This window comes from Falco cherrug, chromosome 6 (genome assembly GCF_023634085.1).
Source record: "Falco cherrug isolate bFalChe1 chromosome 6, bFalChe1.pri, whole genome shotgun sequence".
NCBI lineage: Eukaryota > Metazoa > Chordata > Aves > Falconiformes > Falconidae > Falco > Falco cherrug.
In genome coordinates this window covers 76447882-76475372 of record NC_073702.1, presented here as the reverse complement: position 1 = coordinate 76475372, position 27491 = coordinate 76447882, and the positions used below count along the sequence as shown (strand labels likewise).

Sequence of the window (27491 nt, the reverse complement as noted above, 5' to 3'; positions counted from 1 at the left end):
ACGTTAAATACACAAGAACTTTTTCTTAAAAGTTTCCTTTTACCAGATTAAAAAAATAACCCAATGCCTGCCTAATTTAAAGAGACTTGTTTTTGAAAACAGTTCATGACTTACTGCAAGTCTGAACAAACACATGTTCTGTGGGAAGAACCAATTTAAAACCAGTTTGCTGCTTCTCATGAAAGCTGTGCATTTCTGTGTATTGTGTAGAGCGTTTGGGTGAAACTCCAGAGAGAGGACGGGGCACGGGAAATCAGTGTCTAAGGGTTTGAATTGCCTTCTTCTGCCTGGTGTACCATACCTCAAATTATTTCCTCTCCACACACAAATCCCTCAATCCCAGGACACCCTACCAAAACTTGACGCCTTGTTAAGGGCTGTGACTGTTGCGCGGAGGACGCTGTACTCCACCATCCAGCAGAAAAAGATGTAGTTTTCAGTTCTTAGTCCATTAGTGCCCTGCAATAGGACTCAAACTGCACGCAGACACATCGGTGAGATGCTGCCACCTGAACTCTGGCATTTTGTACTTGCAGAAAACATTAGTTATGCAAATACACAATGGCAAACTTGAAATCGGGGTTTAAAATGTACCGATAAGGAAGCCTACTTTTTCCTGCTGAAGTCGAACAGCATCACAAACATCTATTGTCCTCTTTTGTGGAGGGAATCATTGGAATTGGCAGAGGAAGCCAGTCTGGCAAGAATTCAGGATTATCTCAACCTTTGCATACATAATAGTCAATCAGAAACCAAATCTTAAGTTGGAAAGAACTTCAGAAGAGTTTTGGGACAGAGATGTTGGTTTTAAGCATCTTTCACTGAAGTATCTCATACTGGCCACTATCAGGGACAAAGTGCCAAACTAGAAAGGTCAGGTATCTGATCTGCTAATAGCAGAGACTGAGAAAACAGCACAAGATCCACGTGGAAATAAGACAGAGCAGAACTTCACCCTTTCTCCCGTTGAGAAAAAAGTGGATGAGATGAGCTGTTACAGCTAATAGTGCAAGAAGAAACTGCATGTGGGAATATTCTAAGAAAAGGAGGAGGAAGATGAGCGAAGGTCATTCAAACATAACTTTCCTCAACAACTTCTTCAAAGGAATCTCACCAAATGACCTGAATGATTTATAAAGTAACCTGTAACTCTTCAATAAATGAAAAAACCTAAAACACACGAGGAGAAAATTCAAAAAAGAAAAAAAGAAGAGGCAGGCGCAAAAAGCAAAAAAAAGTGACACTGACCTCAAGCCTCTTCTCAAGTGACTCTATCCTGTCTTTTTTGCTGGCCAGGTTAGCTCTTGTGTAGCGGCTCTGTCCAGGCAGGTATAACACTTGGCTGTAACATTCTTCCCACACCTGGTTATAAGCTTCACTTGAAAGCTCTCCATGCCCCATTCCTTGCTTTACCACTTCCATCTCTTGTGCCAGTAGATCCTGTGCCTGTTGGAAATGATGAGAAATAAATTGCAGTTACAATACATGGGATACAAGAAAATTCCTCTTCTTTTCAATCCTTCGGTGTGCAATTCATGGGGGCAGTTTCTCTTTTCATACTAAAAGCTCACCATCAGGTTAAGCTAACTATGAAATCTAACACAGATGCTGTGGATTATAAATGAAACCCAGGCTATAAGGCTACTCACAGCACAACTATCCCTCATTTTCTGTAATTTGGCCAAACCTGACATCACTCTGCTGTAGCTAATGAAAGCTGTGGCACAGCTAGATACTTCATCTTGCTGCAGAAGAAAAGAGATAAAAGCAAGGACCTTGAGGGGAGAGAAAACTGTACAGACAGAAGCAGCCGTTCTACAAAAAAAAAAAAAAAATAATATTCACTTTTCATTTCCTTTTGCTTACCCTTCTCCACACAACCTGGAAAGTCAACTCTAAACGTTAACGGGTGAGCTGCGTAAGCTCCCCTGCAGAAAATACTACTCTGACTTTAACTAACATACGTTCTGTAGCTAGAAAACTACTAGTGAGATATGAGCATTCTGTTGTTTCCAGTTCAGTTTATAAAGTAACTTAGACAGAACTGAAGAGATTCATGCTGTTCTCACAACTTAGTATTTCTGACAAAGAGCCTGGCTACAGGCCACACAACTACACAGGCACCCAAGTACTTCCCGTTTTATTTGTCACTAAATAACTAAAATATTTTTGCCAGTCTGGACTTCATTGGTTCTAAGTGCACGTCCTCTCTTTAAACAGGATTTACAAGTGCATCACAAATTTCTGTATCACCAGTAGATACCTTACTGCAAGCAGATGTATGTTTTCTTGCATATTATTTATACATATTGCCCAGGAATTAATCCAGGTATCACCAGATTTGACAACTCCAGGAACACCAGGGAAAGGACAGGTAAAACAGGAGTACTCCAACCACACTTGTCAAAGCTAAATATTATAAAGATTCACTTTCAATTAGCCTCTATTTGTACACTATAAGGAACTACTTAAGGCTATGTAGTTGTGGTATCAAAACAGTTTGATAGCTTTAAGAGCTCAGCACACTGTGCTTAGCACCTCTGCTAATCTTTGCCAAAAGAGCACTACACACCAGGAAAAGAAACATTTTATGATGGGATTTTAGTAGGAAGATGTTCTAAAAACAAATGAAGTACACCAAAATAAGCAAGCCCTGATGAGAGCATGGAGATAGGAAAACTTCCTGGTTTGAATGTGACTTTAGACAAAAGAGGGAATATTATGTTGAATGGTAGACAGCAAGCAGGCGCAAGGTTGCAAAAAAATTCTGCCCATCAGTTAGGAGACAAAATTTTCAGTGACTCTGAAGAAAGTTTCCAGACAAAAACTACTGGACTGCATGGTAGTCTCTATGGGAAGAGATACAGAACCCAATTCTCATTGTACTTCAAAACCACCAGAGAAAGCACTCAGAGAGTGTTCCTAAGGGAACAATCTCACACTGGCAGAGCAGGGAAATTCATGATTTAACTGTATTTTCCATCTTCAACTTCTGCTCAGAAATCTTCAAGTATAATTTTTCATTTAACAGCAAACTGGAAGTACATACTGTTCAGTGTTTCTCATTTTAGGCCCCTGATTCATTGGTCTGATATACTCAGGGAGACTGATTTAAAATCTGCTTGTGTATCTTTAAAGTAATACAGGATTTAGGTGTAGAGATACCACAGCTATTGTTAGAACGCAAGCCTCAGCAGCAGTCTGCATAAAACAGATGACTCGGTGGCACGTGATTTTGTCCTTTTCACTCATTTTTATTCCTGTAAGCATTTGGTCAAAGGTTACTGGCACAACTTCACAGGTGAAACTCTTTGAAAGAGCTAACCGCAGCACTGTGCGTCTGAACTGTCTATCTGTCACTTGGCAGCAAAAGGCAACATCTGTAGTTGCTTAAATAAATGAACAACCCGAACCGGAACTCTTTGGTACACGACTGCTATTTAACTTGGGATTACAATGCAAAACAGGACAGACTGCCCAGACAGCCTACTCATTTCAACCAGCAGTAACCTATTTTGCCTGTTCAGCACTTTTTAACCAGGTATGCTTTAAGATCAGTTGCCACAGCCCAGCAGGCTCTGCACTAGCACAGCCCTGTTGGATCAAGCTTGACAAGCGTAATTAAACAACTTGATTTGCTGCTCCAATTTATAAGCTGGCTACCATGGTCATGTTTAGTTTGCACCACTATGAAAAAAATGCTTAATAATTCTGACTTAACAAACTACATAGGCAGCAGACGGTGAATATCACACCTAGTTAAAGTCTCAATGATTTAACACCAATTTCCAGAAAGAGCAAAGTAGAATTTGGTAACTGTTGGAGTATTGTAGCTCCTAACATTACTTAAAATAATAAGCAATCACACCACATTCAAGATTGTATCCAAAAGACAATGTCTCAACAAATAACAGCACTCTCATCATTCTGCTGAGTGTCTAGATTAACATCAGCTCACAGAAAAGAGAATATGCACTTCAGTTACCCTTACAGCTCTCCATACAACCCTCTGGAGACCTCCCAAATAATCCACCTTTTTTTGCAAGATTACAGAGCCGTGACATAAGGAGACACTAGGTCACTGGTAATTAGGCCACACAATTCTCACCTTCTTGAGATCCTCTTTGGAGAATTTCTCGTAAGGATTTTGTTCCAAGTAAGCCATATGTTCTGCATTGTTGCTTCCAAATCCTGGGCCTTTCCCCTTCTTACCACTAGGCTGTTCTCCAAATGGGTGATGTAAAAGGTCAAAATGAAGCATAGTAATCATCTCCTTCTTTATTAGCTCTTCACTCTTCTGCAAATCTGTTAGAGGTGGTTCCACATTTAAGGGTCTCAGTATTGTTTCATTAACCTGCCCAGGAATAATAAAAAAAAAAAAGTTCACAAACATATACACCAAAGAACACATTAAATTCATATACCTCTACCTGAGTATGAATTTTATACATCAGCTAAACCATGCAGAACAGGTGCAAAAATCCCTTGCCATGTGACATGCATACAACAACCTGAACACTCAATTGTGCTTTCATTTGTGCATATGAAATACCTCATGACAATTTTGCTGTGAAAGTTTCCCGTAATGGTGAAATCAGCATACTCAAATAAAGATTTCATTCTCTCATGATCTACTTAGACTGTATTTCCTCCTATAATGGTTAAAACCTTCATTTCTGTTTTTTTCCTTAACTGAATTTTGTTTCCACTTACTTCTGAGGGCCGTGGTAGATTCTTCTGAACAGCTTTGTGCATTCTCTTCAGTTCCTTTGCACGCTCTGCATCTCTGAGAGCCTAGACAAACAAGCTAAGTGTTACTCCAGCTACTGTAATATAATCAGAAGCCTCCCAGAAATGCATATGATAAAAAAGCTCATTACTGCAGCAAAGATTCCTTTACTATAAAGACTTCATGTTACGTAGCCAAAACCAAATAATGTGATGACACTCACTGCCTCTAAAGTAAATGAGCCCAGCAGACTAACTCTAAGAGGGCAGATACCCTAAAAAGTAATTTTCAGCCATAAAATTCTCCTTCACCCTCAACCCAGAAGACTTCTTTCTTTGCAAATTTCTCCACATCAAGTTTGACAACTGCTCTAATTCTCCAGACATGAAATCCACCAGGAAAAGAAAGACGCATAAATTTGCAGCTAGTACTCAATTTGTCCTCTTCAATGACTTAAAGTAACTACTTCAGTAAAACAATACTTTCAGAAGTGTAAAAACATGAGATTTTTCCTTACATCCCACTTTCAGGCGATAACTAACATGAAAAGGCAGTGTTGTCTAAAACTTCAGGAACAGTGACCAGGATTTTCCATGTTCTTATCCCAGGCATGTCACACCTTCATTCAAAAGGCAGGATGATATTCCCTTGTATGATATTACAAATCAAATTCTTTCCTCTATTCTACACACAGAAATTGTATGTATTTATTCAGACTTTTCATTAGGGTATTTATGCATAAAATACACGTATATATGCAAATAATGTGTTCCTCCCCAAATGGGACATGCTAGGAATCATATTTTGGGAAATGCTTACCATACTAGAAGACAGCAGAGCATAGAATTTTTTTAAAGTATTTTGTTCACTTGCCAAAGTAGTGTCATTGGCAAAACTCTCTCTGAACTCAAAAAACCATTTACTTAAGGCAGGGGTCCTCAAACTATGGCCCGCGGGCAGGATACAGCCCCCCAGGGTCCTCAATCCGGCCCCCGGTATTTACAGAACCCCCCTGTCTGCCCCGCCCCCCCCGCAGGGGGTTGGGGGGGGAAACCAAGCAGCCGCAGATGACTTCCTGCCACCTAATCCCCACACTGGCCCCCTGTTTAGAAAGTTTGAGGACCCCTGATTTAAGGTATATAACAAAATCAGACTTGCATCACAAAAATTAGGATAAGCAATAAAAGAGACAAAACAGAAAAGTTTGAAGTGTCTCTAATTACTGGCCAGTACAGCTATTTAACCACCAGAATTTAAGCCAGCACTTTATCCAGCCTTCCTTGATTCTGAAATGAAAGAAAATGAAACCAGGGACCTGTTCACACCTTGGCTGTCTGGGTAATCCTGTGGTACAAGTCACACAAAAGAGGTGAATTCACTGCATGGTAGATTTCTACCTGTGTGCCACCAGCCTGCCTGAATTTGGATACATCTGTCTTGTATTTCACAAACAGTAACTTTTAACCTTGAGAAAATAACCTGAAAATGAAAAAAAAGGAACCCCAAAATAACTAAAACCACCCCACAATTCTCACGTGCTTAAAATCAAGCATGTGCCCCTGTAGAAAAACTTCTAATTGTGTTTTTATCTTTTGGGGGACAAACACACAAGGTAGGACATACACACTCTTCATCATAGAAAACGATGTGATATGTAACATTAACAAATTAGGAAAAGGGTTCAGACAGAAAACTAATATATAGCACCTGTGTGTGTATATTCTGATGGCAACACACAAACCAGGTAAATTTTACTTTGTTATCCTGTAGAAGCTGTACCACTTCCACTGAACAGGTATGAAACTATGGGAACCATACAAGGAACATCTTTTTATTTTACACAAAAGGCACTATCTGTATCACACACACACACCAACCTGCTTGCGGGCATCTATATCGGCAGTATCTTCTACAAAGGTTTCATCTACTTCATGTTCCTCAAGTTCTTTTTCTGCATTTTCAGGTAAAACAATCTCAAAGTCGTTCTTTGGTGCAGGAAGGGCCATGAGTCCAAGGCGCAGATGCTCACGAGACTCTCTCTCCTGTTGAAATAACAGTAAGATATAACACTGGATTCACACACTAAGGTGCAATACAATCAAATTCCATTCACCTACATTAACAAATATGAACAATACACAACTAGCATCACCTAGCCATCTTAGTCTGCTGCAAAGCCAACAGAAACAAAATCCAATTGAAGTCTAACAGAAGAGGCATGTTACTAATCCAGGCTGGCCTGCAGACCACCACCCCAGAGTTTATGCACTATTTAAGCACAGAAACTCTGTGATACTAAAAAAAAAACCCATCAGACAGCTTTCTTAAAGATAGCTAATGAAATCTTCGAACAGGCTGAAATACTTTCAAGCAAAGCAGCATGGTACCTACACCTCCCAGTAGTTTCAGACAACAGCAGAGACCCACATAAATACCTTTCAAGAAACTGAAAATAGGTAAAAACCTGCACACACTGATGACGGACACAGCAGTTACTTGCAAGCCTAACTGGAACTTGTTTCCTTGCCGTTGCTCACAAATCTGGGGACTGTGACATAGTACAAAACGGAGACCACCAGCACCAGATCTGGAAACAGTGGAGTCAATCACAAAGTTGAAGCCCCAGTTTTCCTTCTAGCAGCAAAAAGCTTTTTTACTATAAAAAGGCTGAGACAAAACCAAACTAAGTATAAGGACACCAAATAAACCTCATTCTTCAAGCTAAGAGGAAACCTGAAATTCTGAACCTGTAGTTATTTTTGTGAGAAGAACATGCCAAAAAAATTGAAGTGGATATCCTTAGCTAGCCCAAAAAGAAAAATGTCAATAGCTCTGGTGGGAGATATCCCAAAGCCACAGTCAAGGCTGCAGATTCAGCCACATAAAAGGAGTTCCCAAGGTGCTACCTATTAGGTATATGCCCTTTTATACCGTGTCTAATTGGCAGGGTACATCTGGCTGAATCTCCAAGAACGGAAACATCTGTTGCCAAAGGCGATGAAAGAATCTGGATGGGACTCAGATTACTGGACATCTCAAACCCAAGCGCTCCTAATGACAAAAATTAAACTCCTTTAGCTCAATGTTGTCAACACGACAGACTGATGAAAAGGTATTGTAGTTAAATCAGGAAGCCAAGATGATGAGGGATTTGAGGGCTGCGTAGGATTGCAAGAAAAATGAATCTTTGCTTGAGACGTATTTCCTGCTCAACTTCAAAGATACAAGGAGGACTGAAGCTGAACTATGTCTTCTTTCACAAACAGCTTTAGAGTGCTTTTACTGAGCACACTGAAAGCCATTCCAAGTGGCAAGATTTCTGTTCTTTCAAATAAAGATTTGAATTTATCAGGTGGTGAGAACAGACCTGTAGACAAGCAGTAGAAGCAATACTTGCTTTTACTATAAAGTAAAATTCTGTTCAGGACATGAGAACTAAAAATCCTGAAAATTAACAGAGCACTGATTTCCACTTCTTAAGTGCTTCTTACCATTTGTTTTGCATAAGATGGGTCACTGTAATCTGCCATTCCTTCTTCTGGGTTGATGTTCAATTTATCACGCAGTGGAGTTCTACCAGGAGTTGTACCAACCACAGGTTTAGGAGTCAGCCCTCCACGGGGAGTCAAGCCTTCCGGTCCATGAGAAGGTGTTCTAGAGGAAGTGCGGATACAGTCATTTATTTTTTTCCTAAAGAGCTCTACTTTCAGTGAATGCTGCAAAAAGTTATGTACTGTTAATAAATTCAATCTAATTTTTTTTCTGGAGCAGCAGTGGAACTATAATATGCAATTAGAAGAACCCAAAATGTTGTTTAAACCTGTCAAGGGGTAACCAAGGACCTGTCCAGCAGAAATCTAGGCACATCATTACGTTAAGATAAGTTCCAGGAACTATATTAACACAAACTGCTGCTTTTGAGAGAAGGGATTACCAGGCACTATTCTGGGATACAGTAATCAGGATTTAATTGCAAGCTGTCATTTCCCTAGCGCCCATGACAAGTCATTCATTCTGAATGCATCAAGGCTTAACAGCTGGCCCATCTTACAACTGAATGAATCACTCTGAAGATGCCTCTTTGCTTTCACCCATTATTGAAGGAGTAATTACATCACAATAATTACTTGTAAGCACCTAAGGTTAGGCAAAATGGATTAAGCCTTAGACTTTGTAGGCCTCAGTTGCTTCTCCTCTAGACTGGGAAAAAACGTTCTCTGTCCCAGCAACCTACTACATGGAAGGCCTGCAGACATTGTCTTGGATACAATCACAGGTTTTCTGTTGCCAACTTACAACGAATGAGGTTTCACTTAGTGATGATGATAACAAAAAACTGATAAGATATTCTTAAATGTCTCAAAGAAAACAAGTTCAGGAAAAGGAAAAACTTTTAGAAAAAAGCCTGTATTATGGTACTCATCTACACTAATGGAAAGAGTTTTAAACAGTAATGACAAATATGTGTGCTGTAGATGACAAGCCCAGCAGAGACAAACTGAACAAGATGACTTAATACGTCATTTCCACTACTAGTTACTGTAATTCTGTAGTGCCAGTAAGATGCCATGATGATGGATAAACACAATTGTACCTATGGCCTGACAAACGCTACTGGTCCTCTTTCAAGGGATACAACATTCCCTTATTTACTGGGTATGTCTGTGAGAGGCAAGTGATTCTTTCCTCTTGTTTGAGGTTTTACAGATTTTTATGAACTCTCATTAGGATAAAAAACTACCAGCAATAATATTTGTAAGATGACACCCCAAAAGAAAACCCAGCAAAATTAATTTTTACGTTTTCAAATGAACATTTCATAGGATATATTTACTTTGTTGATTATACTAGCAGAAAATGTTTTATGCTGGCTTTTGAGAAGGAACAATTTCCAAGTAAGGGAGTTGGTTTTTTCTAGTTGTCTCAGTTCCATTTAGTGTTTAAAACCCTATTACAATTTCCAACTTAATACCTTTTAAGAAAATTTTTGTAACTAGGATGTGGGGAAAAAAGCCCACCACAACAACGCCCCCCAAAAAAACCTAATGCAAGGCAACAACTTCCATAAACACCTTGCATCAAAATACTACAAATTTCATACCATCATAGGAAAAAAAGGTGTGCTTAATTTACTACTTGCTTTTTTGGCCTACATAATAAGATGATGGCTCTGCTTCACTACTCTGCCTCCTTAAAAAGTTATGGCTTCCCTTTATTTTTTTGAACCATTTAATGGATTATTTTTTTTCTCTCTGCTCAGGGTCTTGAATTTTCACACTGACAGAGCATTTCTGCAAAACAAGCCAAATTCATAGAGAGGCACCATATTTACATGTGCAAATCTGAACTTCAGAAGCTAAAAAAAAAAAACCACAACCCCCCCACCACCAAATTAACAACAAAATCAGAATGTCTTTATATTTTTTAATATAAAATAACCCAAATGAACAGCCAGATCACTCCAGGCCAAACTCTACATTCATTATGCATCACACTGACAGCAATAGATTTCCAGAAAAGGATTTATTTATGTAGATCCAATTAAAAAGCAGGGCTTTTGCACACAGCTTTTAAACAACAAAATAAAGCTGCTTTTGAAAAGCTGCCATAAAGGTCCTTTTTATTTCATTCTCCACTTTGCCTACTAGCGTGACACAAGTAAAATTAGAACCTAAATTAAAAAAATTGACAGACAAAATGTACCAAGTGTAATATTTTTTAGCTGTATGGTATTTGGCATTTGTGGGATATATATTTATTCAGGACCCACCATAAGAGTTAAACCAGCAATTCCATACTATTTAGATTGGCAATATAATAAATATTTTATTTTGGATATATATGGCTTATAAAATATTTACTTCAACTTCTCAAAAATTCAGTGTGGGTTTGGCTAAGGGACCTCCCACACCTTTGAATCAGAGGTAACACTTTCGAAAGGCTAGGATCCACATACAGAATGACACTCCATCTTACTATTTATACTCCTGTATTACTCCAGTATAATTTGTATTGCTCCAGACCACAGAAGGCCTCATTTTGGGCCAAAACTCAAGTGCGCTACACACTGTAAAAATACAGATGATGTGGCTGAGCTTGTGAAAGACACAGAGAAGGAGAAAGTTGCCTAAGGGCTCCAACTAAAAGCAAGTTAGAATTTGTTTTGAAGCGCTGATCATGACCTACTGTTTCACAGATCAAAATCCACTCTGTCCCCCCACCACTAGATATGTAGCCAGCCAACAACCCATCAGAAAAGGAGTCTGCTTTACCTGAAGGGTGTGGAAAGCACTGTATTTGGAGTCTGAACAACCTGTTTCTGTGGCGTTACCCCCGAGAAGTCACTTTCATGCAAGGGAGTGTTAAGACCTCCTTTCAGGGGGGTATCCACATTTGTGAGAGCCATCAAATTCTGGGCTTCCTGTATAACAGACAACACAGGCAGTACATCACTTAAGATTTTCACAGCCACACTCTATTATACATGTTTAACAGATTCAGTAGCAGTAAAAACAGCTGAAGTTATTTGATGATCAATCAGCTTGTGGAAAATGCTTAACACTTAACTTCAACATCCATAGCCTCCTATTTATAAACCCTACTGTTCTACTGAAAGGTATTCTAAACTTCATTTTCAGTAAAATGGAAAAAACTGGAACTGCAAAAATAAATGGGTTACTTAATGTTTCAACTTCCTTCAGTTTGCCAGACTCCAAACACCTGCAAGATTTATTAGTTATCCTAAGGATACTGATTTTCAGAGGGAACAGCACACTTGCACTCTGAAATCCAAAATCAGTGAAGTTTATCCAAACTGCACTTCAAAGAGAATGTTCCAAAACAGATGGTCACTATTCAGACTTTTGGTCCATGAGTCAATTGGGGCTTTTATGAATACTCCCCTATTTTTCCTTTTTAGAAAGAAGAATTAAGTCACTCTGAAAATGAGCTGAAATAATGAATGAACTGCCTATAGCAATTAACTGCACAAAGGCTACTCCTCAATCTACAGAACTGTCTATAGGCATAACATTGTGATATATGTGATGTCAGAGTACGCCATTTGAAGGGGAACGTGACCATTCCTTCAAACGGCACTGCACAGAGACTTAGGTTATGATCTGTAGAGTGAGGAACTTTTTTTCTCCTATGAAACTGTTAAATTATAGCTCATTATCAACATAGGAGTTTTCTTTGTTTTATACACTAGCTGCACTGATGGCATTTAGCCATTTCTCCACACTCCACAAAACATTAACGAACACTATTAGTTTTTGAAAGAACCCAGACACTCACACAATCAGTGTAACATATATAATTCAGAGTTTGCAAAGGTAGGTTTTTTACAATCTTTGTCTTAAGCAATTTTAACCCAATAAAGTTCCAGGAAAATATTCTTGCGTTGTTGCAGTTAATTACTTCTTGTTAATTGAAATAAAAGCTGCATAGCAAAGCTAAGTAGGAAACAACATAAAATATGCTATTTTAAGGACATGAACATCATCTACATCTTTGATGCTGAGAGGTACCCAAGACAAACGGAAATTATCTAAGACCCCAGGAGAAAGGTTAACGCTAAAAGTTGCATGCAATATGTTACAACAAACAAAAAAGTATCATAGTGTTTTGAAACATGGTGACAACCGATCATACAGGAGCAGATCTGCTTCTATGCCTTCCAGTGTGTCCTGGAGATCATGTGTCAGTTCAAATCCCAGTACCACACATAATCTAAGGAATGTTTCTACGGTATTTACACCTTCTATTCAGTTGACCATTGCACTAACACAAAAAAAAACATTCTGTACGTTCATACTCTACCTGCAGGATCCTGTCCTGTGCTGCTGGAGTTTTGGGAGTCCTTAGTGCTATGCTGTTGTTGGTCACATTATACTCAGATAGAAGAGTGCTGGAAGCTGAGTTTGTAATTCCAGATTCCTCAGCAGTCTGGCGTGCAATCTCACTTGCCTGGCCTACTTTTACAACTTCTTCAAGTTCTATATCAGATATCTTTAAAAGAGAAAATTCCAAGGGATAGTAAGATAAAATAAAACCAGAAGATCCACTTGTTAAAACAGAAACCACTGATTGGCATTGGCCTTCTAAGTAATTCTTTAATCAATGAATAGCTTACCTGAGGAGCTGGAAGCACTAGTTTACTTCTTTTTTTGGTAAATTCTGACACTCCACTGGTCTGTAGAATAGCTGAAGGCAAGTCTGACTCTTTTTTCCGTTTCATATGTTGCTTGTCTTTTTTGCGTTCTCTTCCCTCCTTTTCACTGTCATTATGGATGAGAGAGTAATTTTAGAACACACAGAACAGCTACACAGTAAACTAAACAAGCAGAGTAAAAAAGGTTGTATCCTGATCAAAGGCTGGACATGAGGAAATGAAACACATACCAGGAAGAGCAACCACCTTGTGGTGCAGAAACTAAGTGGTTAGATACGGTCTGCAGGTCTCACAGCAGAACCTACAAGGCAGTATAATGCTTCTAAACTATGGAATTAAGCAACAGGTGGTTGCTTCAGCTACAATCGACAGTGTCACTGGAGCAAGAAGAAAAATGTCAGTCTGATAATCTAGATAGCAAGAATCAGATGTGAACAGTCCCTTTTTCTCCAGCAGCTGCTAAGTTTTCTGTGGGATATGGAAACCAATTTCTCTTCAGTATTTAACAAAAATGGTATTTATTTAAAATAGCAGTGGAGTCAGCCTGTGAAATCATAAGCTTCAGTTTGAAGCTCCTGCCAGACCCTCTGAACTAAGAGCCATACAGAAAGAATCAATTAGATCGCAAGCTAATAAACCAAATCATTATGTAGTATCAGACCTCCACCCTCAGTAAAAAGCAGTTGGCAGAAGTAGTGGGAAATGTAATTCCACAATTAAATATGTACCATACTGCTCAAGATGAAGATGGGCATTTAATTTCTCAACTGCATGTTTTGGGATTTTCTGGAGGGAAGGGGAGAAATTAAGCATTTAAGGAGATTCTACTTCAGAACAATTCCATCAAAAGCAACACTACAAGTAAAATCTACTCCTGTAAGCAGTCTTAATGTTATTACTTGGAGAAAGGACTGCAAATACACAAGCAATCTACTTGTACTTGGTACAAAACCATCTACTGCTACTAAGAAAATGAACCTCAAAAAACTTACCATTTCCATTTAAAGAGCAAGTATGTGCATGAGGAACTTTATTCTCATGGGAAAAAAGGCAACTAGATCTTTTAGAAAGATTAAAAAATACAGGGGACTGAAAAGGCAGAAGCAAACTGCACTACTATCTGTCCCACTGAAAATACTGTATTTCAAACATTTCCAAGACTTAACACTTATACATACATGGTTTGTTTGTTTGGGTCGTTTTTCCAAATGTACTGTTACGTCATTAGTAAAACACACTTACGATCTTAATTCTCCATCCAGGTCTTGCTGACGTAGCTTCCTGAAATCTGCATCCAGGGTCTGGTAGTTTTCCTCTGATGTATCATAAAACCCAGGGGCAGGCTTCTTCTCAAATGGAATTTCTGCGTTATAATCCACACCTCTCTTCTTTTTTCTTTTCTTCTGGATCTCAATTCCAGCAGCCCGAAGTTCTCGTCTTTTCTGGAGAGCAGCAAGACGTCTAAAGAAACAGTAACACTATGTGACCTAAAGTACACACCTATAGACGGCTCCTAAGATTTGGTACTACTTTAATCAGTTGCTGCTGAGATAGGGCTGCACGTACATATTCAAAAAAGAATGAAGCCCTTGCCACAAATGACTACCAAACAGTCTGACTCTGCAATGACTTAATGCTTTGCCTCACTTTATGCACTGTAAATGCTCCAGGGTGAACAAAAGCAGTCCCAACATATAAAACTAAAAATAAGTTTACCTAGCTTCTTCCAGTTGCTTCTCTCTTGCTTTTCTTTTGGCCTTCTTTCCCTGCGTATTAGCCAGACGAGCTCTAGCTTCAGACAGCATTTCAAGTTCATCTACAATAGTACAGATAAATACACCTATGAATTTGCACTTACAGATGGAAGTAAGGAGAAAAGTGACAGTAAGAGCAGAAAGCAATCTTTAAAAGCTGAATGAATCAATGTTTTCCCAGGAATTCTGCATGATCGCTAAACTAGTCTTCTCCAAGTAGCTCCAATACATTTTCTAAATCATTGGCCAGATGACATGAAGGCACTTAAGAAAAAAAATGCCTAACTGCAAAATATTCAAACTGACCACACTAATGAAATTACAATTTCATTTACATCTTCAGCTGAGAGTACTACGTTAGAGAACTTGTTAATTTCATTTACATCCAGACCCAAAAGCGCTGTGAACCTGTGACTGTTCAAAAACACCACTGGTCCATTAATGGAATTTTAGCAATCTTCATTATTTCAGTTCATAATATTGCTGTTTGCAAGGCAAAAAGTCATGTAGTTCTCCTGCGCTTCCACACAGATTCATCTGGGATGTATGAGCTAATGAGGAAAGATGAAGATACAGAAATAAGAATGCAAACAAGCAGAGCAGTTGCCAAAGCAAAGACAGTCAGTCATGGTAAGAGATGATGAACAGATAAGCAGGCAGAAAGCACACCAAGAAAAGGAAAAGTAAACTGAAAAAGTGTAACTGACTGACCAGACACAGAAATAAGACAAAACCTGTAAGAAAAAAATGATCAGGGAACAGCAGGGGGAAATAAAAAAAAAAAAAAAAAAAAAAAAAAGACAAAAGAAACGCAGGGTACAGAGGCTGTGTAAAAGGAAAACCAAAGAGATCAGATTTCTGCCAAAAAATGGTAAACAACCTCCCATCTTACCTTCGTCCATGTCAATAGGATCTGGCCTGGCTGGTTTGGTTTCTGGATTTGGATCAATTTCTCCAGGTTTAAGTTTCCGAGGATCATCAGCAGTTTCTTCCTCATTGTCTCTCTGAGCAGCTTTGTCCCTAAAACCACATTGCATGTATGTCACAACTGGCTCTTTGTGTTCCCCCAGACTCATAAGAACCACCCCTTAAATGCCCCTAAAGACTGGTCAAAGAACTTAACCTTGTACTATGCACCACACGTTAAACTTCTTACACAGTTACTGCAGGAAAGATTCATGAACATGGTAGTCATGATCTTAAATTGAGACGAGAGAGAAGCCAACATAGTATTACATTACAACAATAAAATATTATATAAAATACAACATTGACAAAGCTAATAGCAGTGAACTCTCCTCAGATAATCTGTAACAGTAAGAACAGGAATTCAAGCAGTGTAACAAAACAATCGAGTTTCCCATTATGCTTTTATACTCAACCAATCACACCAGAATTAAGAGAGCTCAGAAGGGAAAATAGCACTTTCTTTCTCATGGCCTGAAGAAACCCTCTGTAGCATACAGAGATGACAGCTGCACATTCAGCCATTTCAACATGTGTTTTATGTCTTGTCTTTTTTCTTCTTTGTCACATACCCATTTATGTTGATCAGCCAATCAAAAAATACCCAAATAAACCTGAAATGGAAGCCTATCAAGACCATCAATCTTGACATTCCCCTAGCCAGAATGACCAGAAGCAAGAAAATATACACCTATCTCTGTTCAAGCTTGCTCTCCAGGTTCCAGAAACAACTTCTTTCAAGCTAGGCATTGAATGGTCCTTAAGGATTTGCTTACAAAAGGACTTGGTCAACTTGAGACCATCATACTTCAGCACCATGGGAGCGCATCACTACAACAGACTTTGCAGACGTTCCTGTTATACACCTCTAGCAAAACAGCAACTCACAGCAGAAATTCATAGTGTTCCAAACACTGTGCAGCGGTTCTTCCAATAATTGGGGCAATGGTTCTCCACTGTGTTGGCATTAGCTTGGCCAGGTGCAGCAATTTCTCCTCCTCTTCCCGTGACCACTCTGTCTTTTTGATGCTTGGGTCTAGCCACTCATACCTGTTAAAAAGTGAAAAACTTAAGGATGACAGATCCAAGCTATCCATTGACTTGTCTTCAATTAATTCAGAACAGTGTTTACCCCAATCATCACAATGAGATTTCAAGATCCTGTCATGCATATTTCATACCATTTTTTTTCTGTACAAAAGGATGTTACTCCATAGTATTTTTATGACATATGTATTTCAGCTTTAAAACACACTATTTTCCATACAGATACTGCCTCTTCTTCTTTTCCTCATCTCTGTTCTGGCAGGGTAAGGAGTCACAAAATTAATCCAGAAAAAGAAAAGTAAGTATCGCAACAACAAAAGGTACCAGAAATGATAGATTTGTTTGGTCTGGATCGTTCAACAGTTACCTTACTAATCTTTAACTGTGCCAGTACTGTTACCTTTACACAGAAGTATTCTAATAAATACGTGCAGCTCAGTACTCAAGAAACTAACTCTGATACATGTATCTGCATTAGTTTTAAGCTTCCAATTTTTTATATAAAATTAAATTCCACAGTGCAATTTCTAGAAATTTATCCTCAAGCCAAACTCTCGTTATGAAAAATGAGAAAATTAAAAAAGTAAGAGAGATTAATATCTTACAGTTTTACTTTCTTGGTAATGCTTATGATTGTTATGTTGATTAAAACGTGTAAATATGGGGAAAAAATCACGTATACAATTTTAAGTGATCCTGCATTCGCTAACACTGCAGTCACTGACAAAGAGAATATCTGGCTACTTTTGTTCAATTACTTTCAAGCAACAGGAATTCGAAATATCACAGTAACAAAACTCAAACAATCTTAAAACTATTGTTCCTCTGTGGACATCAATTAATCTGTGGTAATTTCTAAATTCCTGCTGATTATGAATCTCACGTTCCCAGACATGGCACTTCTCACTTACCATCTGGCTTTGCACTGCTTTGCTGATTTTCTATGCAATAAAGAGGCAATACGAGACCACTGGTTTTTGCCATATTTCATCACAGCTGCTTTGAGAATTTCATCCTTAAAAAGAAGAAACCAACAAACTGTTATGAATTGCAAAAACTTGCAAAACAGAAGCTCAGCTCAAGCAGAGGAGAACACAGCAGATTTCATCTAATGGGCCGACCCACTAGAAACAGCACAGCACTCTTACTTCTTTTCCACATCTCATTCTCAAGATTAATGAGGATTTGTATTTCAAAGGCAAATCAAATCCACAAAGATTAAAGGAAAAAGACACGTGACGATTACTGTGACTAACTTCACAGACCCAACAGAACTTCCAAAACTGCTTTCAATGCCCTCTAAAGCACAGTCTTTAAAGGCTCTCTATGTCTTCCTTGAAGGACAGCAATAAAGAGGTAAGGAAGTGTTTGTCTGGTAATGACACAACATTGGGGAAAAAAACACCAGAAATAATATATATCTCTGGGTGGCTTGTTTTAAATAATACCATATAATTATCATAATGAATCACTTTAATGTTCAGAATGTCCAAAAGTGATGATCCCAAAGATTATAAAATCAGGGAGGTATGTGTAAATGTAAAGGATTCAGCTTGGGAGCCAGGTTGTTCATACACTTCGAAGTATGTACTGAGATTTGATCAAAAGCTACAGGTCCTATCAACTGTCTGTCAACCCATCCGTCCATCCCTCCCTCCCTCTCCTCCCCCCAGATAAATGGGTTAATTATTTCTGGTTTCCTCACAGGTCAGAAAGTAGTGTTTTAAACACATCAAAGCTATTCTTGCAGCCTTGTCAACCACAGATGTTCCTCTTCTGTATCCAGTAAGTACTTGTAGCTGTGTTCAGAATCTGTTCAGCTGTACCATGCAGATGCTAGTCATCAAGGACAGATACTCTGTCTAGCACAGACATCTCTCAGAGCCGACAGCAGCTTTAACTGTAAGCTGATGACAAGCTCTAGCCTGAGCCAGCAATCACAATTTATGTAATTTCTATTAAAAAAAAAATCCTCTTGTGTTTTAAAATTTACTTGGTGTTATATGGCAGGCAGTAGCCATAGTGATGACATAAGCAGGCTTTTTCACAAGTAATCCGTCTTTTTACAAACGACCAGACATCAACTGGTTCCATTTTCTGTATTTCTAATGCTGTATGTATAATCAAAACGTTGATCAAAAAAATAGCACCAAAGAGAGCTATTTCATCTCTGGTACACAGAAACTGGTAAAACAATGATCTATTTAATGCACTGCTGTTTCTCTTAACAGTCGCTAAAACTAGTCAATTATGGAAGCTCGCAAGGATGGGATAAGCACACAGTGGTTCTTCTGCTTTCTGCTGACCACCCCCAACTCAGCTACCTCCTGGCACACAGCTGTTCTGTCGCATGTGGTTAAAAGCACATACAGCACACAATATGTATACCTTCTGTTATTTTTTCCTCATTGCTTTCTGGAACTATGTACATGCCTAGTGTTCGCAGTATACAGTGGCAGAGGTCTGGATTTTACAGTGTTGGGTACATCATTTTGCTTTAAACATGCAACTAATAAAACTCACATCCTTGATTTATCATGTTCTTTTCCTTTTCATGATCGCTTGCAGTTCCGAAAGCACGTGTGGGCAAAAATGGGAGGGCTTTGGGTTTTGGTGGGGACTTCCCCCTCTTTTTTGGAACAACAGATAAATTTCTGTGTACAAAACACCTCGGGCTGCAAGTGATGAGCCCACACCCATCTTCACCCTTGCCACATTTAGAAGGGTCTTCAAGGGCAAGAGATTTCAGCAGCCTCATACCCCTAGCGAATAAGAAACCTGCCTATGCAGTGGAAGACACAGTCCAGTCTGCAAAAGGGACACCTCTGAAGACAACAGGGCCCACGCACACCCTCCGGGTGCTGTGGGGATGGTTTCTGCAGGAGGGAGAGCCTCCACACACGCGTGGCCGACCCCCCCGCGCTCCTCCACATGCAGCCTTCAGGAGAAACGACAGCTATGTGTTTCAGGCCTGGCCCAGGCTGCTGAGGAACCGAGCCCGCCAGCGCCACAGCGCCTGCACAGGCCTAACCCTCTACAGCCCCCGCCAGAGAGGGACCAATATCCCCATCTCCCCCCCTGCCGTTACAAGACACCCCGCTAGATGACATCCCCCCCCGCGCCTGCGCGCCGCGACCCCACTACCAGCGCCTGCGCACTGGCGCAGGGCAGGCCGCCCCCCCCCCCCCCCAGCCCCTGAGGCCCCAGCCCTTGGGGGGGGGGGGCGGAGGAATTACAGAGACCACTCTCACCTCGGTGTTCCGCCACACGCCGCCTTTAATCATAATCCGCGGCATCTTGGCGGCGGAGGGGTTCGAAGCCCTGCAGAGAAGAAGCGGGGAAGCGTAGGCTGCGCCGCTCGCCTCAGCGGGGCCTGCCCTCAGCCCGCGCAGGCGCTCTCCGCCCTGAGGGCGCGCGCTCTGCGCAGGCGCGCGGCGGCAAGGGTAGGGGGGCGGAGGGGTGGGGGGGGCGGAGGCGGCTGGCGCAGGCGCACTGCGGCCACGGAACGGAGGGGGCGGGGGGGGCAGGGGCCGTGCGCAGGCGCACTGCGGCCGGGGCCAGGGAACGGAGGGGAGGGGGCTGCAGCTGCTGTGCGCAGGCGCAGCCTCGGCGGCCCTGCGCCTCCTCGGGGGGGGGGGGGGGGCGCTTCAAGGGGGCGCTCTGCCCTGCTCTGACCACGGTAAGGGCAGCGTTCATCCAAGGGGGATGAACAAACGGGGAAGGAAGGGGACAGCAGAAGCGATTCGGGTTTCACCAATGCTACATTTACAGTGTGGTTAATCTTGAGAAAAACACCTGCTTTTGCTGTAGCCCAAAAGGAAATTGAAGCATATAGTAATGTACAGTTTAAAAATAAACACATAAATAAATCCAATTTCCTTCCTTCTGCTGCAAATAAACCTTTTTGGTGGTGAACCATACTGCAGCACCGTGTGATTCACCTATACACATTTACTTCACGTTTAACTTTTATTCATTTATTCAGCAGCTGCATAGCAGATAAACTGCCACCTATTTGCTCGAGATGTCATTAGTGTAATTGCCTGCTACATTGTACTGCTTTATCCAAATCCATAATGTGTTCATAAAGAAAATTAAGAAAATATTTCTTGGTTGAAATAGAAAACTTCATGGCATGATTTAGGAAAGGCTTTGATTTATTTTTTTTAAACTCTGCAAAAATAAAAAATATACCTTTAGCTATCAATAAAAAAAAATAGAAAATAAAAAACAGCCCATGTCCTTATTTTTAAACAAGTATGCCTTCACATTTATATTTCTCTGATTTGTCAGAATCAGAATTCCAGCCCCTAGAAGTGCAGTGAATTGCATAAGGAACAGAGAGGAAACCTCAGGAGTCATGAAACACTATTTATTTTTATTAGAGGCAATGACCTGGATACAAACTCATTAAGGTCCAACTGAAAACATCTTCTGTTGTTCTTCCTTACAACTAAAAGAAATTCACACTGTTTACAAAGCCTTTTTAAAGCTTTCATCAATTGATTTATCCCTCTTAAATTGGGCTCCCTTCTTCATCACTGTACACCATACTTTCAAACAATTACTCTCCCAGATTTAGCTTTCCTAGTCTCATCTGATATATAGGCTTACAATTCTCTTCATTTTTGTTTCCTCTTTGTACCTGTTCTTTGGAGTTTTTCTTCAAATAAATGATCAGTTGTACAGTAATGCAGGGAAAAATTCCTCCATGCTTGTATAACACTGTTGCCCAGAAGTAATTTTCTTTATTTGTATCAGGATAAGGTTCTTCTTTCTCACAAATGTATCAGGTGGCTACTCAATCATTCACTTATTCCCAAACAGTGACCTCCCTTGCAGTAAAAACATCTCTAAACACCAGGGGTCAGATATTTAGTTGTCTGATTTTAGTGCAACTACAAAGAACTAGATCACTTAAATAACTTTGCTGAGCTGGCCTTAAAAACACACAGCAATTGTGATTTTCAATCCGCCCTTGGAAAGCTGCATTCCAAATCACATAATGGCTGCAAGCCTTCTGGTCATCTAGTCCAAGCTCTGCTCAAGCAGGGCCACAAAGAGCTTGGTTGCCCAGGCCCACATCCAGATGGCTTTTGAGTATCTCCAAAGTGGGAGACGCCCCTATGTCCTTGGACAGTCAATTCCAACCTGCCTCCTACGTTACCAGAAAGCCTCTGCAAAGTATGAGCTGTGTTTATAAACAAAAGGGACAGGTAGCACCAGCCCTTTGCACTGTCCTTCCTCAGCTCAAGAGGGTAACACCACTGTTAACAATAACACTGAACATGGAACAGTCAGCAACATCCACACGCAGCTCTGTGTAACTCTCTAAAACAATTTTTTTGTCTAGATTTGACCATAAAGTGGAAGAAGCATCCACCTGCCTTCACCGCACCAGGTAACAGCTGCTGTTTGGCACAAGTGGTCCTTATAGGTGGTATTTTAGAAACCAGTAAAGCTCTTAAAGAAAATACATTTTACAGTTCAAGATACTGCTAAGGTTTTCCATGTAACTAAGTAGCATTTGCAATGTATCAGCAAGACGTTAAACTAACAGAAGTTCCTTGAAAAGTATTATATTGTCTATTTTCAGAAACAAGGAGCACAGTAACTACCAGCTTGAGAAAAGGAATTTCATACTAGATTAATATCAGGTATTTACTTAAAACTGAAGATTAATTTATCAATTCTCAGTATAAAATATATGATTAAGGACATAACTGTTTCCGTCAGACTACTCAAAGAATTATCAGAAGTACAGACAAGAGAACTGCCTAATAAAGAAAATACGTTCATATCCCAATTACCCAGCAATGACACAAATCTTCTGTTCCTGAAATTTTGTGAGATACTATTTTTTTTCCTCTCACAAGTATTGCAAGAGAACCTGGGATCAGGGAATGCAACTTTCAGCAGATGGGATGTACCATGAAGCCTCCAAACACAATTTTTAAATGAAAAGTTATTACTATACAATGTAACGTGCACCTCCTTCCCTCCCTTTAAACATTGTGTCAGTTAGACAAGAGTTATTTTGGGGTTTTTAAATTCATTTTTTACAAGAAAAGAAGTGGCACTGTTTAAACTGATGAACACTGCCCAAATTATAACTGACCTCATGCTATTATGAAGCTACTCGGGCATGAAAAAGTTCCTCCATGATCTTCTCTAGCAGAGTCGGTGCTAAAGCTGAAGCTCTCAGCAGAACCTGGAGCAAACTAGTACCCCGAGTTACCCTGAGTTTCACGCTGGGCCAAAACACTGGATGCACCCATGGTCAGCCATTGCTCTGGGGACAACAGCAATGAACAAATTCAGGACATGCAAATCTGTCCAGAATCACATGCCAACTTGCAATTTTGAAGCTTATGTTGCTGCTTATGCTTTTCCAGACATTTTTTGGTAGGCAGTCTCACATCAGACTTTTCACACTTGGATTTTTTTGTGTGTGTGCTTTTACATGCTTTTGGAAAGCACGTTTATCTACCGTAGAAAATTTACACCTCTTGCAGCGCAACTTTAGTGAGTCAGTAAGTGCCTCTTCAGATGGCTAGATGTGCGGAAAGCAACAGCACACTGACCACACTTGAATGGCTTCTCCCCTGTATGAATTCTCAAATGTAGCTTCAAGTTTCCATTGCGGGGTGTGCAATAGCCACACACTTCACAAGTATGTATTTTGAAAGGTAGCAGCTTTTGTTCACAGAGCCAGCCAGTAGATGAGCTTTCCTCAGAAGAGTGTGAGGCCAGATGCTTTTTCAAGGACAACCATTTGTTTGTTGAATAGTCACAGCTCCTGCACTTTAAATACCCTATATTAAAATGTGTCACACTGTGTCTTCTCAGGTGACTGGAAGTACGAAACTTCTTCTGACAAACACCACAGCTGTAAGGTTTCTCACCTGTGTGAGTTCTTACATGTACTTCAAGATTGCCTAAAACATAAGTAGCATACTCACACTGTGCACACTGATAGAATTGTGGCTGACTTTGTGCTAGCAAATAATTTTCTTCGCCCCTTCGGACATCTGGCTGTAGTCCACGGACTTCTGAACCATGCAAGGAATGGATGCCGTTTGAACCTTCCAAGAAAGCGAAGTCTCTTTCTGGACACAGGCTGATTTTACGACACAATTCAAGATTCTCTAAGCTGTTATCTACATAGAAGCTATGGCCAAACTCATACCCATCCCTTATGTGGGTAACACTGTGTTTCTGCAAATGGTTTGATGTTTTAAATGTCTTATTGCATTCTTTACACACAAAGGGCCTTCCATCTGTATGTATTTCTAGGTGCAGCTTAAAGTCACTATGAACAGCGGTAGCATAGTTGCAGTGCTGGCACTTGTACGTTTTGAATGTAGACAAATTTAAAGGCCACACATCCTTTGTGTTTTCCACAAATTTATGATATGCATTATCATCTTGAACTTGTGAATGACAGGCCTTGGAGTCAAAGAGATGTCCCTCTTTGGAAATGATAGCATCTGTGTTGTATGAGTTCAGAGGAGCTTCTGATTTATTGCCGATAACAGGTAAGCTGCTGCTTCCATGGCTGTTTTCAGGGAATTTCTTTCCAGAGCACATTTTCTTATTGTCACACACATCATCTGCCCACTCAAATTCTACTTCAGAAGCCAGCATTCCCCCATTGAGACAATTTTCCTTACCAGAAAGAGGTAGAGAAACACAGTCCTTAGAATCACTGTCAGATTCACATATTTTGCTTTTATGATATTCATTGCTCCCATTTGTATAACTATTAGCAGTAGCCTTAAACTGTTCATGACATTTCTTATGGAAGCTGAGACGTCCTCTCGTATAAAACACTATGTTACACTCATCACATGTGTAATTCTTTAAAGGTCTTTGAGTTCTCTTTCTTCCACGTAGGTGGAGTTGCTGCTCTTGGCATGTTTCCTTGCCAGCACATAATCTTCTGTGTCTGTTTAACCCCGTGGTGCCTGTGAATGAGAACTGGCAGAACTCACAGGAATACAGTTTAGTCCCAGTATGTACATAGCTATGCCTTACCATGCTTGCATAATACAACGAAAAAAAGGTGCAAAACCTGCACTGGTACAGCTTATACCCAGCATGCCAATACATGTGATTTAACAGATAGGATAAGCTAACACAGGAGTAATCGCACTGAGGACACTGGTAAGGTGGCCTCTCTTTATGTCCCTTCATGTGATGAATAAAAATCCTAGGCTTTGATGAAGCAAAGAAACGAATTTTGCAAGAAAAACTAATCAGCACACCCAGAGGTGTAAAGTCCCGTTTAATTCTGATGAAAAATTTCTCATACTTACTTTCTTTTTTCTTGGTGTCAGATTTTCTTTCTTTGGATCTTCTCTGTCTAACTTTTCTCGCATTTATTCTATTTTTTCTTGCCTTTTGCAACCTAGTGATTTTCTTATGAAATTTAAGGTGATTCTTAAGGTTGAGAGAAAAGAGAAAGATTCTTTTACAAAAGTAGAATTTGTGTATTTTCTTATATTTATGAGCTGAATAAATATGTTTCTTTAGATGTGTAGTGCTTTTATATACAGAATTACAAAGCCTGCACTTCAAATTCAACCTTTCATTCTTATTTAAAGAACAAGATGCTTTAGAAAGACGTTTGATGGTCACACTATTACTTAGGCATGCCAAACCTTCCTGCTGGCTTTGGAATTCTTTTGGGCTTGCATGAGGAGAAACAACTTTTTGTTTCCGGTTTCTTTTCTTAGCATGTGGCCTTAATGTCTCACAAATATGCTCTCCAGTAGTATTTGATGCAGCAGAAGGGGAAGTGTTTGTCTCCAGTTTCCCTACATCTTTTAGCAGTTCTTCTGAATTAGGAGAACATCCATTAAGAAGTGGAGCAGAACAATTATAGGTAAATTTCAGTTCTTTCAAGCCATGTTCCAAAAGAGAACTCAGAGTTTCACCTTCATATTTGCTTCCCTTTATGTTATTAGCTTCATTTTCTCCATTCTTTGAAGAATCAGGATCTACATGGGGATAAAAAGTCACATACATGCCATTTCATACAATCACTAATGTTCATGATTAATTGGTAGTAACAATCCCAAACTGTCTAATGACTTGCTTGCTCTTCACTCTTTCCTTAATATTTTCTTATCTCCACTTCTTTCCTAATGTTTCTCTCAATGCTTCCCACCCCCACATTTAAATGTTTTAAGAAGAGGAATCTTAGTTATGAGCCTGCTTCTTCCCACTTTCTTCTTTCATTCAAAGCTCTGAATTTCACAGGAGAATGCTGCATCCCCTGGTTTTTGATGAAACAGCTTTATGCCAGAATTACTGTGAAAGTATTGCCACTAGACTTTGCTAGGACTCCAATCTCACAAGTACGATGCTCCTTCTGATTTCTTCTTTGTATTTCATTTTTTCCCACATGAGGCGCCACCATTTTGCAAACTGGAGCAGAACGAAACAGTACCAACTTATTGTAGTTTCACTACTTTTCAGAGAAGTCTGTGAAAGAACTAAGCATACTCCAGCCAATGTTCTCTTTCTGCTGCATAATCTACGCTGAAATGCCTACTCTAAAATAAGTGTTTGGCATTCTTTCCATAGACTTTCCCACCCATTTAAAAAACTTGCACTAGTCTTATTAACAACTTACCTTCCATTTTAACAACTGCCTCCGTCTCCTTGTGGATTTCTGGTTGTGTCTCTTGACCACCATCAGAAAGAACACTTGCAACACTGACAAGTTCCTCTTCATGTTGGGATACCACTGTCAAAGTCAGCTGTCCGCTTGTCCCAACGGTATCATCTCTGCCCTCACTGTCAGCAGAGGAGAGAGGCAGCCGAATCTGAAAGCCATCATCACTATCACATTTTTCTCCGTCACTGGTTTTGTTTACCTCTGTAAGCTGTGTTTTGCAAGACAATGTAGGCAACATGTCATTTTGCCTATATTTATCTGTGTCTGCATCACAGTGGTCACTTAACAGATCAAAATGGTTGTTACATGCACTCTCAGCAACCCAATGTTCTTCAGAGTATTTCACACTACAATCCTTATTTGAAGCAGGCTTGTTTTCTTCCAGAATGCTTAAACTATCACTGTCATTTGCAGGTGTCACATCACTTTTGAGGAAAACCCTGTTGTTTAGGTGACCCTCCTGCTTGCTCTCCTTCCTCAGCTCTGGAACGCTGGCTGCTTGCTCCTCAGCCTCCGCCCAGAGAAAGTCATCATCGCTCAGCACTAAGATAGTGATCGGGAGAACGATTTCAAAGACATTCGACTCTGAGGACAGGAAAAATGAGATTATTAAGGCTATTTTCAAAATACCTCAACTACTCGCAGGCCGCCCGACACCCCGCCGGGCCTACGTGCCACTGCGCGTGCGCACACCTGCCCCGCCGCCGCGCGGACGGGATAGTTACGGAGTCCCCCTGCGCCTTCCCCCGGCCCGCTCAGAGCCCCGCCAGGTCCCCACCAGGAAAACGGGCACCTACCGCTGTCGTCGGCCAGCTCCGAGCTCCCCTGTTTCACTGACATGTCCCGACACGGACGGACGGCCGGACAGCTCCCTGCTCGCATGAAACCACCCTCTCCGGGCCGCAGCGGCGCTGCGCTCTCACCCTCCGGGGGTGGGGAGAAAGTGGGGGCGGTGCGCACAGCTGCTGCCTCCTGATTGGAGGGAGCGGCGGGGGGCGTGGCCTGAGGAGGCGGGCGGGGTCTGACCCGAGCTGAGGTAACTGCGCGGGCGGTGGGAGCCGCTCGGGCGTTTCGGTGTAAGTGGTTTAAAAATCAATTTACTCACCCATTACCTACCCCTACCCATTACCTACACAC

General features: G+C 40.5%; 2 protein-coding genes across 4 annotated transcripts in view; both read right to left on the bottom strand.

Annotated features, from left to right (window-relative positions):
• CDC5L (cell division cycle 5 like) overlaps nt 1–20080 on the bottom strand; it is a 35167-nt gene extending 15087 nt beyond the window's left edge. Inside the window, exons 1-14 of the mRNA XM_055714718.1 lie at nt 19921–20080; nt 17581–17684; nt 16511–16672; nt 15549–15676; nt 14619–14718; nt 14145–14363; nt 12864–13008; nt 12551–12739; nt 11002–11150; nt 8221–8383; nt 6607–6771; nt 4714–4794; nt 4109–4354; nt 1249–1446 (exon numbers count right to left, since the gene is read on the bottom strand). Of these exons, the coding sequence (XP_055570693.1) occupies nt 1249–1446; nt 4109–4354; nt 4714–4794; nt 6607–6771; nt 8221–8383; nt 11002–11150; nt 12551–12739; nt 12864–13008; nt 14145–14363; nt 14619–14718; nt 15549–15676; nt 16511–16672; nt 17581–17684; nt 19921–19965 (2094 nt within the window). The 5' untranslated portion in view covers nt 19966–20080. The remainder of the gene's footprint in view (nt 1–1248; nt 1447–4108; nt 4355–4713; nt 4795–6606; nt 6772–8220; nt 8384–11001; nt 11151–12550; nt 12740–12863; nt 13009–14144; nt 14364–14618; nt 14719–15548; nt 15677–16510; nt 16673–17580; nt 17685–19920) is intronic.
• Nucleotides 20081–21027: 947 nt separating this feature from the next.
• Nucleotides 21028–27277, bottom strand: LOC102056785 (zinc finger protein 91-like). Of its 3 annotated transcripts, none has more exons than XM_055714716.1 (4): nt 27152–27277; nt 26310–26939; nt 24988–25671; nt 21028–24636 (listed from the first exon to the last, which is right to left on the bottom strand). In XM_055714716.1, the coding sequence occupies exons 1-4, from the start codon at nt 27234–27236 to the stop codon at nt 23192–23194; spliced, it is 2844 nt and encodes a 947-aa protein (XP_055570691.1). In that variant the 5' UTR covers nt 27237–27277; the 3' UTR covers nt 21028–23191. The 3 variants fall into 3 exon arrangements, with proteins under 3 accessions (XP_055570691.1, XP_055570690.1, XP_055570692.1); XM_055714717.1 differs by having other exon boundaries at nt 24202–24337; XM_055714715.1 differs by having other exon boundaries at nt 21028–25671.
• Nucleotides 27278–27491: the final 214 nt, after the last annotated feature.